The 14,368-nt window shown below is 50.3% G+C and overlaps 1 protein-coding gene and 1 pseudogene across 1 annotated transcript; both read right to left on the bottom strand.

Moving 5' to 3' along the window:
• The window catches only part of LOC112093473, a 3,212-nt pseudogene extending 411 nt beyond the window's left edge, over nt 1-2,801 (bottom strand).
• Nucleotides 2,802-13,171: 10,370 nt separating this feature from the next.
• LOC21384662 (dehydration-responsive element-binding protein 1E) lies at nt 13,172-14,240 on the bottom strand. The gene has a single exon (XM_010107702.2). It carries the CDS (start codon nt 14,175-14,177, stop codon nt 13,458-13,460), a length of 720 nt encoding a protein of 239 aa, XP_010106004.1. The 5' UTR covers nt 14,178-14,240; the 3' UTR covers nt 13,172-13,457.
• Nucleotides 14,241-14,368: the final 128 nt, after the last annotated feature.

Below are 14,368 nucleotides of genomic sequence, written 5' to 3' on the forward strand. Positions count from 1 at the left end.
GGGGCCCGCCCGGAGCCATATCCTAGACTGCTTGTTCGGCTCGCGGAGCTCGCAAACCCACTTGTCGTTGTTCCTCCGCCGCACCCCGCGGTACACCGGGTGCCTCGTCTCCTTGAACACCATCCTCCCCGACTTCTTCTTTGGCCGGCACGCCGCCAAAATCACTTCCTCGCCCGAGTGCGAAGCTCTAGCGCTGTTAATACTTGCGTCAGAAATTAAATTACCGATCAGAGAATCAACGACTGCTTTGACGCTTTTTAAAAACAAAAAGTTCTTGACTTAGTACGTAGTAGTACTTGTCGAAATCTGTTTTTGAGAGTTTTAAGATAAAAGATCAAATAGAAAGTTGAATTTGTGAAGGTGAGAATACGAGAAAAGGATTTTTATAGTATTTTGTGATGATTTTTGAGGTGCGCGAATTGGACACGGGAGCTGAACGTGAGTGTGAAAAGGTCCATGCCAGTTGATGATCGTGACTTCGGAGAGGCCACGGTTCCCACTAGACAAAAAGAGACTTACCTACTAAGTTACTAGGTTGTTCTTTGACTTTTATTTGGCTGCTGAATATCCCAAATTTCGTGACGTTTGTGTTTACCACGTGTTCCTAGCCATTACTGCTAATGGGCACGTTTTTGTTTTAATAGTATCTGACATGGTAGTCACAGCTCAGCGAGTTGATGTATGTTTTGTGTCGTGTTTTTGTTTTTGGTTTGGCTTTGCCCAGGCGGCCAGTGGGAACTCAAGGCAGAAAGCGACAGGCTATCGTACTAGAAGAGACCAGGATATATTTGGATTAAACTTTATAATCTATTTTTATATCCAGAATATATTTATTTTGTTTAATTGGAAAAGACCAAACGTTTAACCTAGTTCAATCTAATATTCAGAAGGGGGAAGCTATTAATTTGTTTTCAAGGGGAAATAAGTTAAATTAAAATTTCGAACTAAATAAATAGTATAATAAATCTTCAAAATATCATTATAATCTTTTTTTGTTTTTGTTTTTTACTGCTTCAATTTTTAAATTTCTAAATATATTTATCCCCTCAAATTAGCAGTGAAATCTTAGGATTTATTTTAATTGGAATTTAATACTTTATTAAAAGATATATGTGGACTTAAAATGTTGTGTAGGCCAACTTTAACTTATTTGAATTTTTAAATCTATAATAACAGGGTATAGAAAAAACTCACGACGTAACTATTATATATATATTAAAAGTGAGAAGTAAGGGCATAATTAAGATTTTGAAAATATTTCTGCATAAATTTGTAAAGTCGTAAAATAGAAATTGTAGGAGGCGGTAAAATGGAAATAAGAAAATTTGCAAGAAAAAACTCTACATAGATTACAAACATAATGTTAATTAAGCAGATAATGAAGTTCTCTGCAACGTGTACAACTTATAGCAAAGAAACCAATTTAATAAACTCAGCTTGATACAGTTTAAAAAGTGCTGGGAAGTGTTGAGAGAAACATGTGGAAAAGATTAATAACCAAGAAATTGGATTAACTTCAAGAATAATAAACTTTCCTATGCACAGGTATATACAAGGCAGTCCTTGACTACTTTCACTGAATACCAAATTACATTATCATGATTTTATTTACCGATAACATCTTGATGAAATATATATAGACAAAGTGTTAAATACGACACTTTTACGGTCTAATAAATGTAATTTTTTTTCTGCATTCTCATATAACATTTTTATATGAATGGAACACTAACTATCATATGTGTTGAATTACATTTTTTAATATTACATAAATGATATTATGTAAAAATATGAAAATATTAGATTTAACGTCGAATTTATGAAAATTCCTAATTATATATATAGCAAAGTTCGTGACATTGCCCAAAGGAATAGCCTTCCTATATGAGGCTTTTCGCAAACCGTGTGTTATGCGCGCGCCGGCTCTTTGAGAGTCCAGCTTCAAATGAAAGACTTTCTCAAACTAGAAAAAGAAGTAGAACATTGTCAAGAGTCGATGCTTTTAATGCTGAACCACCGCAAACGGCTTCGTTTCTACTTTGTTTTGTTCATTTTATATTTAAGAAAACGAAAATATCATTTTTGCCTGCGTCAGAAATTATTTACTTTACATATCAGTGATTTTAATAAAATGAAATGATTCGAAACTAATATTACTAATAGAAGAAAATATTTATATATATTCCATATGTTTTTTCCAGCAAAATCCACATATATAAGTGTACTTCTAAGAAATGGTCCAAAAACGAACAGTTTTGAGTTTTGATTGGAGTCCAAGTCCAACCCAATTAGATTCATAAATGCAAAAAGCTACAGCAATTGATTATCTACATATTGAAAAAAAAAAATCATACAACATGTTACACCATGGTCGAGAGATCGGCCACCCTTTTGAACAACAGACGCGGAGGAGTGCTCGCAGAGGATCTGTCGCTGGCGCCGAGGGAACGTCACTATCTACGCCGAGGGATCATGCGTGGGAAGGGGCGCCGGGCGCGATGGCTCAGTGCCCAGAGGCCACGGCGCCGGGGTATCACTCTCGTCTCTCGACACCAGCTGTCTTGTCAACTCGAGGAGGGGAGTGCTGATTCGATTGCTACTGCAAAAGTCAGAGGGTCAGGCGGCAGATAGGAAGGACCAGCCGCATTCCCTGGGATAGTCATCATGAAAACCCACTTACTCTCACGATTACCGAGGACGGAGGATGGCTTCCTCCTTAGGAACGGAGAATACACGTTCACATGTAAAGGCCTATAAATAGAGCCAATAAAACCCAGAAAAGGGGTTAGACACCACTTCATTGTAAAAGAAAGAGAATTTGTAATCTGTTGAAAGATTAGTGCATGCATAAGTGGATTAGGCAACGAATTACTACCGAACCACTATAAAATTGTTGTCCCCTTACATTATTTTTCAGTTTTCCGTCTCTGATTGAACCGCGGGTGTTTTTGGGAGAGATAACTACGAGTTGTCGGAAAACACCGTCAACAATTGGCGCTAGAAGGAGGGCCTGAGCCCAAAAAGTTAACCCAGTTTTGAACCAAAAAGGAGTAGCTATGCCTCCCAGGAACGCACGCTTACTATCGGCCAACCCAATAAGCCAGGCGACTCGAAACGCCGCCGCCGCTGGGACCTCCGCAAATTCGCTCCTGCCAGCTGCCGAGAGCCCCCCAGACCGTATCGACCAGCTTCAAAGGTAGGTCGAGACACTGGCCGCAGCCATAGAAAGGATGGCTACGGCCCTCGCTAGGCAGAACCCAATGCCGCCGCTCGAGGACGCGCCGATGAACCCGGTGAACGCCGCTGTTGGGGGCCAAGAGATTGGTGACCAACACGGTGACACCGAGGAGATCGATGACAGTCGAGCCAATGATCCCCATCCGACCAAGTCAAATAGGTCTGTCGGGAGCAGACAACGGGCGGCACAGAGGAGAGCGCGGGAGAAGGCTGCAGCGCAAGCTTTGAATAACAGGGACGCGTCCCCTCGACCGCAACAGGACGCGGATAGGAGGAACGCCGTCCCCGTCGAGTCTTCATCTGTGCACGGTGGAGACCTCAGGAGGAGGCTCGACGCCCGACGCGGGAAGGCCGTCCAGCGGCCGAGAGAAGAAGAGCTCGTTGTGGATAATAAGGCCTTGGCCGAAAAAATGGCTAGGCTGGAGAAGCAGATTGGGAGTCCATTGAACAGCTTCGAAGGTGGCCGAGGCGGTCAATGTCGACGCCAAGATGTACACGTCTCACGACCACCCATTCACGGAAAACATCATCCGGGTGCCGCTTCCCGACAAGTACAAATCGCCCCCCATCTCGCTATACGATGGAAGGAGTGACCCGGACGACCACTTGGAGGTGTAGACAGGACACATGGTCCTGCATGGATACCCCGAGGAGGTTATGTGCCGGGCATTCAGGAATCACCTCTCCGATTCCGCGAGGAGATGATTCAGATCCTTGAAACCAAACTCCATCACCAGCTAGGATGATCTGAAGAACGCCTTTTTGACCTAGTTCATAGGTGTCAAGAAATACATCCCACCAAAACAAAACCTCTCGAGAGTATACCAGGGACCTAACGAGTCCCTGAAGGACTGGATAGCCCGGTTTGGGGAACAGGTCGCCGCTACTGAGGGAATCTCCGACGAAGTGGCCTTGATGGGGGCACTGTCGAGCATGAAAAATGACATCCCCTACAGCACAGACCTTGACTGGAGGCCGCCCCACACCTACCAGGAATTCCTGACAAGGGCGCAGGGGTTTATCAACGCCAAGGAGGCAAAGAAAGCCTTGAAAAACAAGGCAGCAACCCTTGCCAAGGAAGAGGTGGGGCAGGCGAGCAATCATAACAACGGCAAGAAGCGCCGAGGTCCCCCTCAGGTGCAAGCCAAGTAGAGGTACAACCCGGCTCTGAGTATAGGGGTGGCGGTGCCTCGACAAGCCAGGGGGAAAATAAGCGGCCAAAGCTGCAGCGGTACGACGCCTATACCCCCCTGACTATGGGAATCAAGGACGTCTACCACGAAATCAGTCATCTCCAGGTTCTGCGTCGACCACCACCGCTAAAGTCCGACCTGGCACGGAGGAACCAGAATAAATATTGTCGGTTTCACGGTGAGAACGGGCACACTACGGCCGAGTGCTATGACCTCAGGGACGAGGTAGAGAGGTTGATCCGAGAAGGGAGGCTCGGCGAATACCGAGTCGATCGTCGAAACAATAACAACAGGCGCAACAGCGTCCGGCGAGACGAGCCGAGGTATGATAAGCCACTCGAACCAGTCGGTGTAATAAGAATGATCTTCGGCAGGCCATACCTCGGAGGCACCTCCTGACGCGCGCAAAAAGAGTACGCCTGAGAGGCTAAAGAGAAGTTCAGTCAGAGGGTGATGAACGTCTCCGGACGCGAGGCTAAGGCAGCGCAATACGAGGATGCCGAGATCACTTTCTCGGAGGCCGACGCACGGGGGGTACATTTCCCCCAGAGCGATGCCTTGGTTGTCGAGGCCATGATCGGTAGCCATACGGTCTGCCGTATCCTGGTCGACAACGGCAGTTCCATGGACATCTTATACGCGGACTGCCTCGACAAGATGGGGCTTCCCCGCTCAAGGCTGCTGAACAGTGCCCAACCTCTATACGGGTTCACGGGGGACAACGTCATCCCGGAAGGGGCAATCGAGCTGCCTATGACCATTGGAGACCGACCACACACATCGACTGTCATGTCGAAGTTCCTGGTAGTGAAGGGAGGCGACCAATACAACGCGGTCATAGGACGCCCGAAGTTGAGGGCCTTGTGGGCGGTAACATCCATCTACCACCAGGTGATGAAGTTCCCCACGCCTAATGGGATCGGCAAAGCCAGAGGAAACCAATACGAGTCGAGGCTCACATACTCGGAGACCGTCCGCCAGTACGCCGAGCCGACACAGGTACGGAGAGAGCTACGAATGGTCGAGACTAGGGCAGAGGGGCTCGATTTGGATCCAAGGTTCCCAGGAGAAGAGCCCGGAACAGGACCAGTCGAGGAACTAATTGAAGTCCCCATCGATGAGAGGGACCCGACAAGAACACTTAGGATAGGCTCGGAGTTGGGATCACAGGCCCGTGAAAGACTGGTCGAGTTCCTGAAGGGGAGCCACGACGTGTTCGCCTGGACCCATGAGGACATGGAAGGGATAAGCCCCGACGTCATGTGTCACAGGCTGAACATCGACGAGAATTTTCCGCCAAAGCGATAGAAGCGTCGACCTATGAACGCCGAGAGATCCGAAGCCCTGCGGGCGGAAGTCGACAAACTCATGAGGAACAACTTCATCCGAGAAGTCTTGTACCCCGAATGGGTGTCAAATCCTGCACTGGTAAGAAAGCCAAATGGGGAGTGGCGAACGTGTGTCGACTTCAGCGACTTGAACAAAGCGTGTCCCAAGGACAGCTTCCCACTACCCCGAATTGACCAGCTGGTTGACGCCACGGCAGGACACGAGCTATTGAGCTTCATGGATGAGTACTCTGGGTACAACCAGATACCAATGCTCGACCGCGACGAAGAGCACACGGTGTTTATCACTGACAGAGGGCTCTACTATTACAGAGTGATGCCCTTCGGTCTTAAGAATGCCGGAGCGACCTACCAACGCCTCGTTAACAAGATGTTCGCGGGGCAGATAGGAAAGACTATGGAGGTCTACGTCGACGATATGCTGGTAAAGAGCAGGAAGACCGAAGACCATGAGGAGGACTTGGGAAGAATGTTCAGTGTCCTCAGAACGTACAAAATGAAGCTAAACCCTCGGAAGTATGCCTTCGGATTCGAGGCCAATCCCCAAAAGATTTATGGTGAGCAGTCGAGGAATCGAGGCCAATCCCCAAAAGATTCAGGCCCTCCTCGACATGGCATCGCCAAGGAAGCCTAAGGAGGTCCAGAAGCTGACAGGCTGTGTGGCCGTACTTAATAGGTTTATCTCTAAATCCACAGACAAGTGCATATCGTTCTTTGATACCCTAAGGGGAAGCAAGCTGTTTCTATGGACGGAAGAGTGTGAACAAGCATTCCAACAACTGAAGGAACACCTTGGGAAACCCCTTATGCTGTCCAAACCTGTGACCGGGGAGGTGCTGAGCCTTTACGTGGCGGTCTCGGAGCACGCTGTTAGTTCGGTGTTAATCCGCGAAGAGAAGAAGGTGCAGATGTCGGTGTATTATGCTAGCAAATGCCTCCTCGATGCGGAGACGAGGTATCCCCAGATGGAAAAGCTCGCCCTCGCGCTAGTTGTGACTGCAAGGAAGTTACGGCACTACTTCCAGGCCCATGGCATTCAGGTCTTGACCAATCACCCCCTCAGGCAGGTGCTACAAAAGCCCGACGCCTCTGGTCGACTTCTTAAATGGTCAATAGAGCTCAGCCAGTTCGACATAGACTACAAACCACGAACCGCTATCAAGGGCCAAGCCCGGGCCGACTTCGTGGCAGAGTTCACAGGGCTACCAGCCGAGGTCGAGGGAGCCGACGACCTACCACGATGGAAGCTCTACGTCGACGGCAGCTCCAATGACAACGGCAGTGGGGCAGGACTGGTGTTACACACACCGAAAGGACACAAGGTCACCTCGGCCGTTAGGTTCGAATTCCCCGCGTCCAATAACGAAGCAGAGTACGAGGCACTGCTCTCCGAACTCTGATTGACGGAGCACTTAAAAGTGGAGAACCTCGATATCTTTAGTGATTCACAGCTCATTATGAATCAAGTGAGGGGCCAGTACCAAACCAGGGATGAGAAGATGGCCACGTATCTGAAGAAGGTTAAGGAAGCCCTGGGGGAATTCACGACCTATGACATACAGCAGGTGCCAAGGGCAGAGAATAGCAACGCCGACGCCCTCGCCAAGTTGGCGACATCGAGAGATGCGAAGCTCTTGAACTTGGTACCCGTAGAGGTCTTGAAGACTCCGACCACAGAAAAGCGGTCTGAGGTCACACCCGTGGATTTCCAGCCCAGCTGGATGGAACCGATCATCAGGTGCTTAGTCGACGGTGAGCTTCCCGAGGACAGGCAGCAGGCCAAAAAGATGAAGTATCAAGCGGCAAGATACACAATGCACGACAACCTCCTCTACCACAGGAGGTACTCGATGCCCTTGCTCAGGTGCCTCAGCGCAGAGGAGGCAAAGAGGGTGCTATCAGAGGTGCACGATGGAATTTGCGGGAACCACGCGGGAGGACAATCCCTGGCCTACAAAATATTATGGCAGGGATATTACTGGCCAAGTCTCAAGAAAGATGCGGACGAGTACGCGAAAAGGTGCGAGAGCTGCCAGAGGTACGCTCTCACCCCTCGACTGCACTCAGCGGACCTAACATCCATACTATCTCCCTGGCCCTTCGCTAAATGGGGGATTGACCTTATTGGCCCCTGCACAAAACCCCAGGGGGGTACAAGTTCGATATTGTCGCCGTCGACTACTTTACGAAGTGGGTCAAAGCTGAGCCTTTGACGACCATCTCGAAGGTGAAATGCACAAATATGGAACAACATTGTGTGCAGGTTCGGTGTGCCGTACTCTCTCGTGTCTGACAACGGGAAGCAGTTCAACAACGACAACACCAGCCAGTTTTATGAGCTGCTGGGGATCCACAAGAACTTTCCCTCTGTCGTGTACCCCCAGTCCAACGGGCAGGTCGAGGTGGTCAACAAGATAATTAAAATCACTCTCAAGCGCCGCCTCGACGCCTACAAAGGGAAATGGGCCGACGAGTTGCCAAAAGTGCTGTGGGCCTACCGAACAACGAGCAGGACTACTACGGGGGAAACCCCATTCTCAATGGCCTATGGGTTCGAAGCAGTACTGCCAGTCGAGGTGTCCATTCCGACCAACCGGGTGACCTGGTACGAGGAGGATAGGAACGCCGAACTGATGAACTTGGGGCTTGACCTCTTGGAAGAACGGCGCACAGACGTACAACTACGGCTCGCCGCCTACCAACCCAGAACAGCCAGGTATTATAATAAGAAGGTCAAGCCAAAGCACTTTGGGGTCGGGGACCTAGTTTTACGGGTAGTAATGCCCAACACAAAACCTAAGAACTCCGGAGCCTTGGGACCGACCTGGTAAGGACCCTACAGAATAAAAGAGGTTGTTGCTAATGGGTCGTATCGATTGGCAGAGCTCGACGGTCAAAGCATTAAGCACACTTGGAATGCGGACCAGCTGAAGGTCTACTACCAATAGTCACGAGGAGCGTCGAGCTAACAGGGCAGACTAAATGTCTTCTACTTTTGTTCCTTCATTCCCCAGTTCTGGCAGGCTGAAAAGCCAACTTGTAACTTATACACGAATAAATATACGTCGACACGTCGACCGATTCTTCTTACTTCTTTGCGGGTATGATCATCTTCTACTAACGTCGATACGTCGACTAAAGTTGTCGATACGTCGACGACGATGCGCCGAAAACAAGTCCAGGCCTTGTTCTTGGCAAGGGGCAATATGAGCCCCCCCACGAACTTGCAAAGACGTAGGGCTCTGGCCCAACCATGCTAGAGCAACTAGCAGATTTTCTACGCTCTTCACATTCTACTATCTACATCGAAGCATTGACAGTGGCACGCCAGAGCCGACTTCAAAAACTCAACTCTGGCAAGGGGGTATTAAGGCCCAACAGTGAGGCCCCCCAACAAAAAAAAGGTAGTCGAGCCTACACTTAGCAAAGAAAAATTTTTTTTCCACACAACGTAATAATGGAATAAGCATAAGTGCATAGAAGAAAAATAAAAATAATAAAAGCTTGTCTCGACCTTATGGCCGTTACAAATTATCAAACATATTATCTGGGCCTCACGGCCCTGCAAAAAAAAAAAAACTACACAACAGAAGGCCCCAGCTGAAGTCTCCTCCTTACTCGCCGTCACCGCCCGCAGCCTGCCCCTCCCGCTTTGCGCCTAGTCGACACCCTCGGCCCCCAGCGCCGGCTCGACCACCTTCATGCCCTCACTGTCTAACTCGTCCAAGAAGGATAGGTTGACGTCCGGACGTTTCTGGCGGAAGCGGTCGAGGATTTGTTCCCCCGCAGACTGCATCAGGGACAGTTGAAACTCTTCAAATTCGGCGGAAGCCTGGTAGGCCTCGAGCCTTTGGTTGACGAGCTCCTCGAAGGCCGCCGAGGATTTGAACTGTTGTACGTGGCCCTCGATTAAGTCCTTGAGCTCCTGGGACTCTTTGAAGGCGTCAAGCCTGGCGTCGACAACGCGGCGAAAGTCCTCAGAGGCCAGGAAGTCCGAGATGGCTTTGGAAGTGATCTCTTTTTGCCGCTGCTGGAACTCCGGAGATGAGAGGTATGCCTCGACCCCCTTAGAGCTCCCCTCCTTGAAGCCTTCCTTGTAGCTGCTAGACTTCTCGTTGGAGATACTATCCTGGTGGGACTGTACCTTGGCCTTCTCGACCTCTAAGTCCATCGAGAGCTCGTCTCGAACTGCACGAAGGGCGGTGATCTCTTTCTCGGCGGCCGCCGACGTCCTCTCCCCCTTGAGAAGGGCCTCCAGCTCTACGTAATTCTGAAAAGCAAGCTCAAGGGCCTGAATTCTGAAGGAAAGAAGGAATACGGTCAAGATGGAGAAACCCAAATAAAAAGAAAAGGACTACTGCATACAAGCAGGAGTAGTGATGAAAGTCGAAGTCGAGGCTTACCGAGAGTTGACGCTTTACGGTCAGGCGCTGCCGATCCAGGATGCTCTCCCCGGCAAAAACATCCCAAGTGTCCTCGTGAAAGAAGGTGTATATGGCCTGCAGAGGAAGGCTGAAGCGAGGCGGGAGGCGCAAGGCGTGAGTGAAGTCGAGGTTGACAACGTCGGGCACAAGGAACGAGGGGTCATCAACCTTCAACCCCGGGAGTAGGATAGGCTTAGGGGGAGGGGGCGGAACCGCAAGTTCGCCGCGACCTCGGCACCTTTGTTCTTCCCAAAGCGCCGACCTGGCCCGGAAGGCCCCACGACTACAGGAGGCGCCCGCGGTTCAGACACCTTTTGCCTCTTCGGGGGAGGGGTTCAATCACGAATACCCCCTTTCTAGGGGTCACAGTGACGCCTAGCGAGACAACAGCCTCGGCTGTGCGCTGACTCGACGTCCCGCTCGATCCCGCACCGGTCGTACTCTTCTTCGGCTTGACGAGGATGTTGTACTTCATCTCGGATGGCACGGCTACGCGGAAAAGAAGAGACCAAATTAGGGATACCTCGACTACACCCCCGGGTCTCTACTAAAGAAATTGAAGGGGAAGAGCGAACCTACCGTCGAGGAGATCCGCAGGAGGGACTACGGGTCGACTCAGGCGAGGAAGATCTACGACAAGGCCGTACAGCAGGCGGTTCTTTTTGTGTTGAGAACCGAGGCACGTCGACGATCAGGAGAAAGGGACAATATCTTCTCGACGCGATCGAGGGTGGCTGAAGAGAGCCTTGGGCGATCGACTTCGTCACCTGCGAACGGCAAACAGTAAGTAACAGAAACCTCGACAGCGGCACAAAGATCTCATAAGAGAGGGAAAAGCGAGGGAACCTACAGTATTTGCTGAATACTGTCTGAGTCCCTAACGGTCGATCGCCGTCGAGGGGGTGAGAATTAAAATTCCCCCCGAGGAAGAAAAATTGGGGTTTCCACTCGTGAGCGCTGGTGGTCTTCCCGATGACCACGGGGGGGACAGGAGGTTTCGACTTAGCATGGGAGGCTATGTAAAAGAATCCCCTTTGGTTAGGGGGGGCCCGGAGGGAGTAGTAGTGCAAGAACTCCTCAACGGTTAGATCAAGGCTCAAAAATTTCCTCCATAGTATCATCATGGAGTTTATTATCACCCAACAATTGGGAGACAACTGCGCGGGAGAAATCCTGTGGAGGCTGCAGACGGCCTTCACGAACGGATGGAAGGGAAGAGTCATCCCGAAGGTGAGCGCTTGGGTATACACAGTCATGTGACCGCGGGGAGGGTTATGAGCCCTGTCGGTGGGGGTCGGAATGATAAGGTAAAAATGCTGGGGGTCAATCCCTGCGTTGGTGAACGCCTTCCTAGCGGCGTGGGGCCTAATCTTCGACGGGTCGAGGTCCGTCGCCAGCCCCGAAAGAGTGTTCGTCGGCGCCGCCCCATACCCTCGGTCCCCAGGCGGACCGGCATGCGGGTTAGCACCCTCATCGTCGAGGAGTACGAGTACATCCTTCTGAGGGTTTGAGGCTGACGCCTCAGTATACTCCTCGACTTGACGAAGCAAGGAATCCTCGCTTCCACCCGAAGATGTGCTCGAAGTCGCGGCATCTTCGGGATCTTCTCTGACCCTGTGCTCGTCGACCTCTCGACCTCTAGTCTGCTTCGACGACATGTTCTGGAAAAAGGCAATCAAGGGGGCGAGTTAGCTCCTAGTGGTCGAGAGGCCAAAAGTGTAGGACAGGAGGACGGGTATAATGTGCCGCGAGACCCAGAGGCACAAAGCCAAGTCTGGCGGCCTCAGCGGCGATTAGGCGGGTCAAGCAGTGTAGGCTCTGCCGTCGGCACAATGCCGGTGGCACCAGGCAAGACCACATTCCCTTCTCATAGTGTGTCTTGACGCAACTACCACAAACAATGGGACCGGACCTACGGGAAGAGCAAGGGGAACGAAGACTTACCGGATTCTGAGATCAAAAGATGGTCCAAATACGGAAGGGGGCGCGGAAGCAAGAGCTCGGGCGAAAATCCGGCAGAGTAACGACGTCCAGAAAGCTCGGTGGTCAGGAAAATGGAGGCATGGGGGTATATATACCCGCCAGAGGAAAGGTCCGGAAGTCCCTGAGGAGTCCAAAGGCCTCCTGATCTCGACCGTAGGATCAGATTTGGTCCCATCCGACGGTAGATCCGAGAAGGCACGATCGAACGGTCGGGGAAGGAGCAACAGGAAAGGACTCGATTTGACGGCGATGATTCACCCTTCTAGTCCCACGTGGCGCTAGGGAAACAGAGAAGTGACAGTTGATACAATCGACGTGACCGCTCCACTGCTTGAGAAACCAACCGCAATGATGCCCTGTGCCTTCGAACAACCGCCCTTACTCACAGAAAGCCCTATCTCCACGCGGCATTCTTGACGCTACATAGCCCGGAAAGTCGCGCCGCGACGTTCAGGCCTAGGGGGTAATTGTTACACCATGGTCGAGAGATCGGCCACCCTCTTAAACAACAGACGCCGAGGAGTGCTCGCAAAGGATCTGTCGCTGGCGCCGAGGGAACGTCCTATCTATGCCGAGGGATCATGCATGGGAAGGGGCGTCGGGCGTGATGGCTCAGCGCCCGGAGGCCACGGCGCCGGGGTATCACTCTCGTCTCTCTCCACCAGCTGTCTTGTCAACTCGAAGAGGGGAGTGCTTATTCGACTGCTACTGCAAAAGTCAGAGGGTCAGGCGGCAGATTGGAAGGATCAGCCGCATTCCCCGGGATAGTCATCATGAAACCCACCTACTCTCACGATTACCGAGGACGGAGAATGGCTTCCTTCTTGGGAACGGAGAATACACGTTCACATGTAAAGGCCTATAAATAGAGCCAATAAAACCCAGAAAAAGGGTTAGACACCACTTCATTGTAAAAGAAAGAGAATTTGTAATCTGTTAAAAGATTAGTGCATGCACAAGTGGATTAGGTAACGAATTACTGCCGAACCACTATAAAATTGTTGTCCCCTTACATTATTTTTCAGTTTTCTGTCTCTGATTGAACCGCGGGTGTTTTTAGGAGAGATAACTACGAGTTGTCGGAAAACACCGTCAACACAACACATCAAAAAAGAACATATTTCTTTGTCACGCCTACAATTTCAAATCTAATCCTTTTTTTTTCTCTTCAAAAGTCAAATATAATCCATTTTGGATTAGAGAAAAAACATACATGTAACTTTTTAATTGAAACGTCACGCACGCTATATCTACAGGTACATGATCATCCATCATATAGAATAACTCCACAGAGACACGTCAGCATCAATCGCCACATCATCCGAGCTCATATAACTTGGTGGTGGAGGGAGAAGTAGGCCTTCTGCCAGGTCAGCAAAAAAACTTGGCATGCAAAACACTTCCTCTTCATCCAAATAAAACACTCTCTGCTCCTCCTCCACACCCTTCTCCTCCTCCTTCTCCACCACCATCCCTTCACTACTCCCCAAAACGCCGCCGTATTCCCGAGGCCGGAATGCCTTCGCAGCCTCCGCTGCGGCCGCGCAGATATCATTAGCATCGCTCGAGGCAGGCGCCGGGAGCCGCCATGTCGAGTCCGCGAAATTGAGGCAGGCCGACCGCCCCCGGAAGGCCAGGGCCGCCACGTCGTGCGCACGCGCCGCCATCTCCGCCGTCGGGTACGTCCCGAGCCATATCCTCGTCTTCTTGTTCGGCTCTCGGAGCTCGCAAACCCACTTGTTGTTGTTTCTCCGCCGCACCCCGCGGTACACCGGGTGCCTGGTCTCCTTGAACACCCTCCTCCCCGCCCTCTTCTTCGGCCGGCTCGCCGCCAAAATCACTTCCTCGTCCGAATTCGAAGCTCGGCTCAATCCAGAATCAGCTGACATAGAAGAGCTCTCAGCCTTGTAACACTCCAGAGTAGTACTATCACTGTTCCACACCAATGGATAAGGGTCCGAGAATTGGCTCAAGTTATTAAAATTATCCATTAAAATCAGCTCACTTTGAGTATACTTTTAGTAGTAGTAGAATTGAGAGCTGAAGAAATAGATTTATTTGGAAGCTTTTTTGAGCGCTTCATGAGAAATGAAATGGGGTTTTATAGTTTTGATTTGGTGTTGGCGCGAATTCAACACGGAAAAGCATGAATTGAATTGATAAGATTTGATTTTGCCAGTTA

This window comes from Morus notabilis, unplaced genomic scaffold (assembly GCF_000414095.1).
Source record: "Morus notabilis unplaced genomic scaffold, ASM41409v2 Scaffold2527, whole genome shotgun sequence".
Lineage (NCBI taxonomy): Eukaryota > Viridiplantae > Streptophyta > Magnoliopsida > Rosales > Moraceae > Morus > Morus notabilis.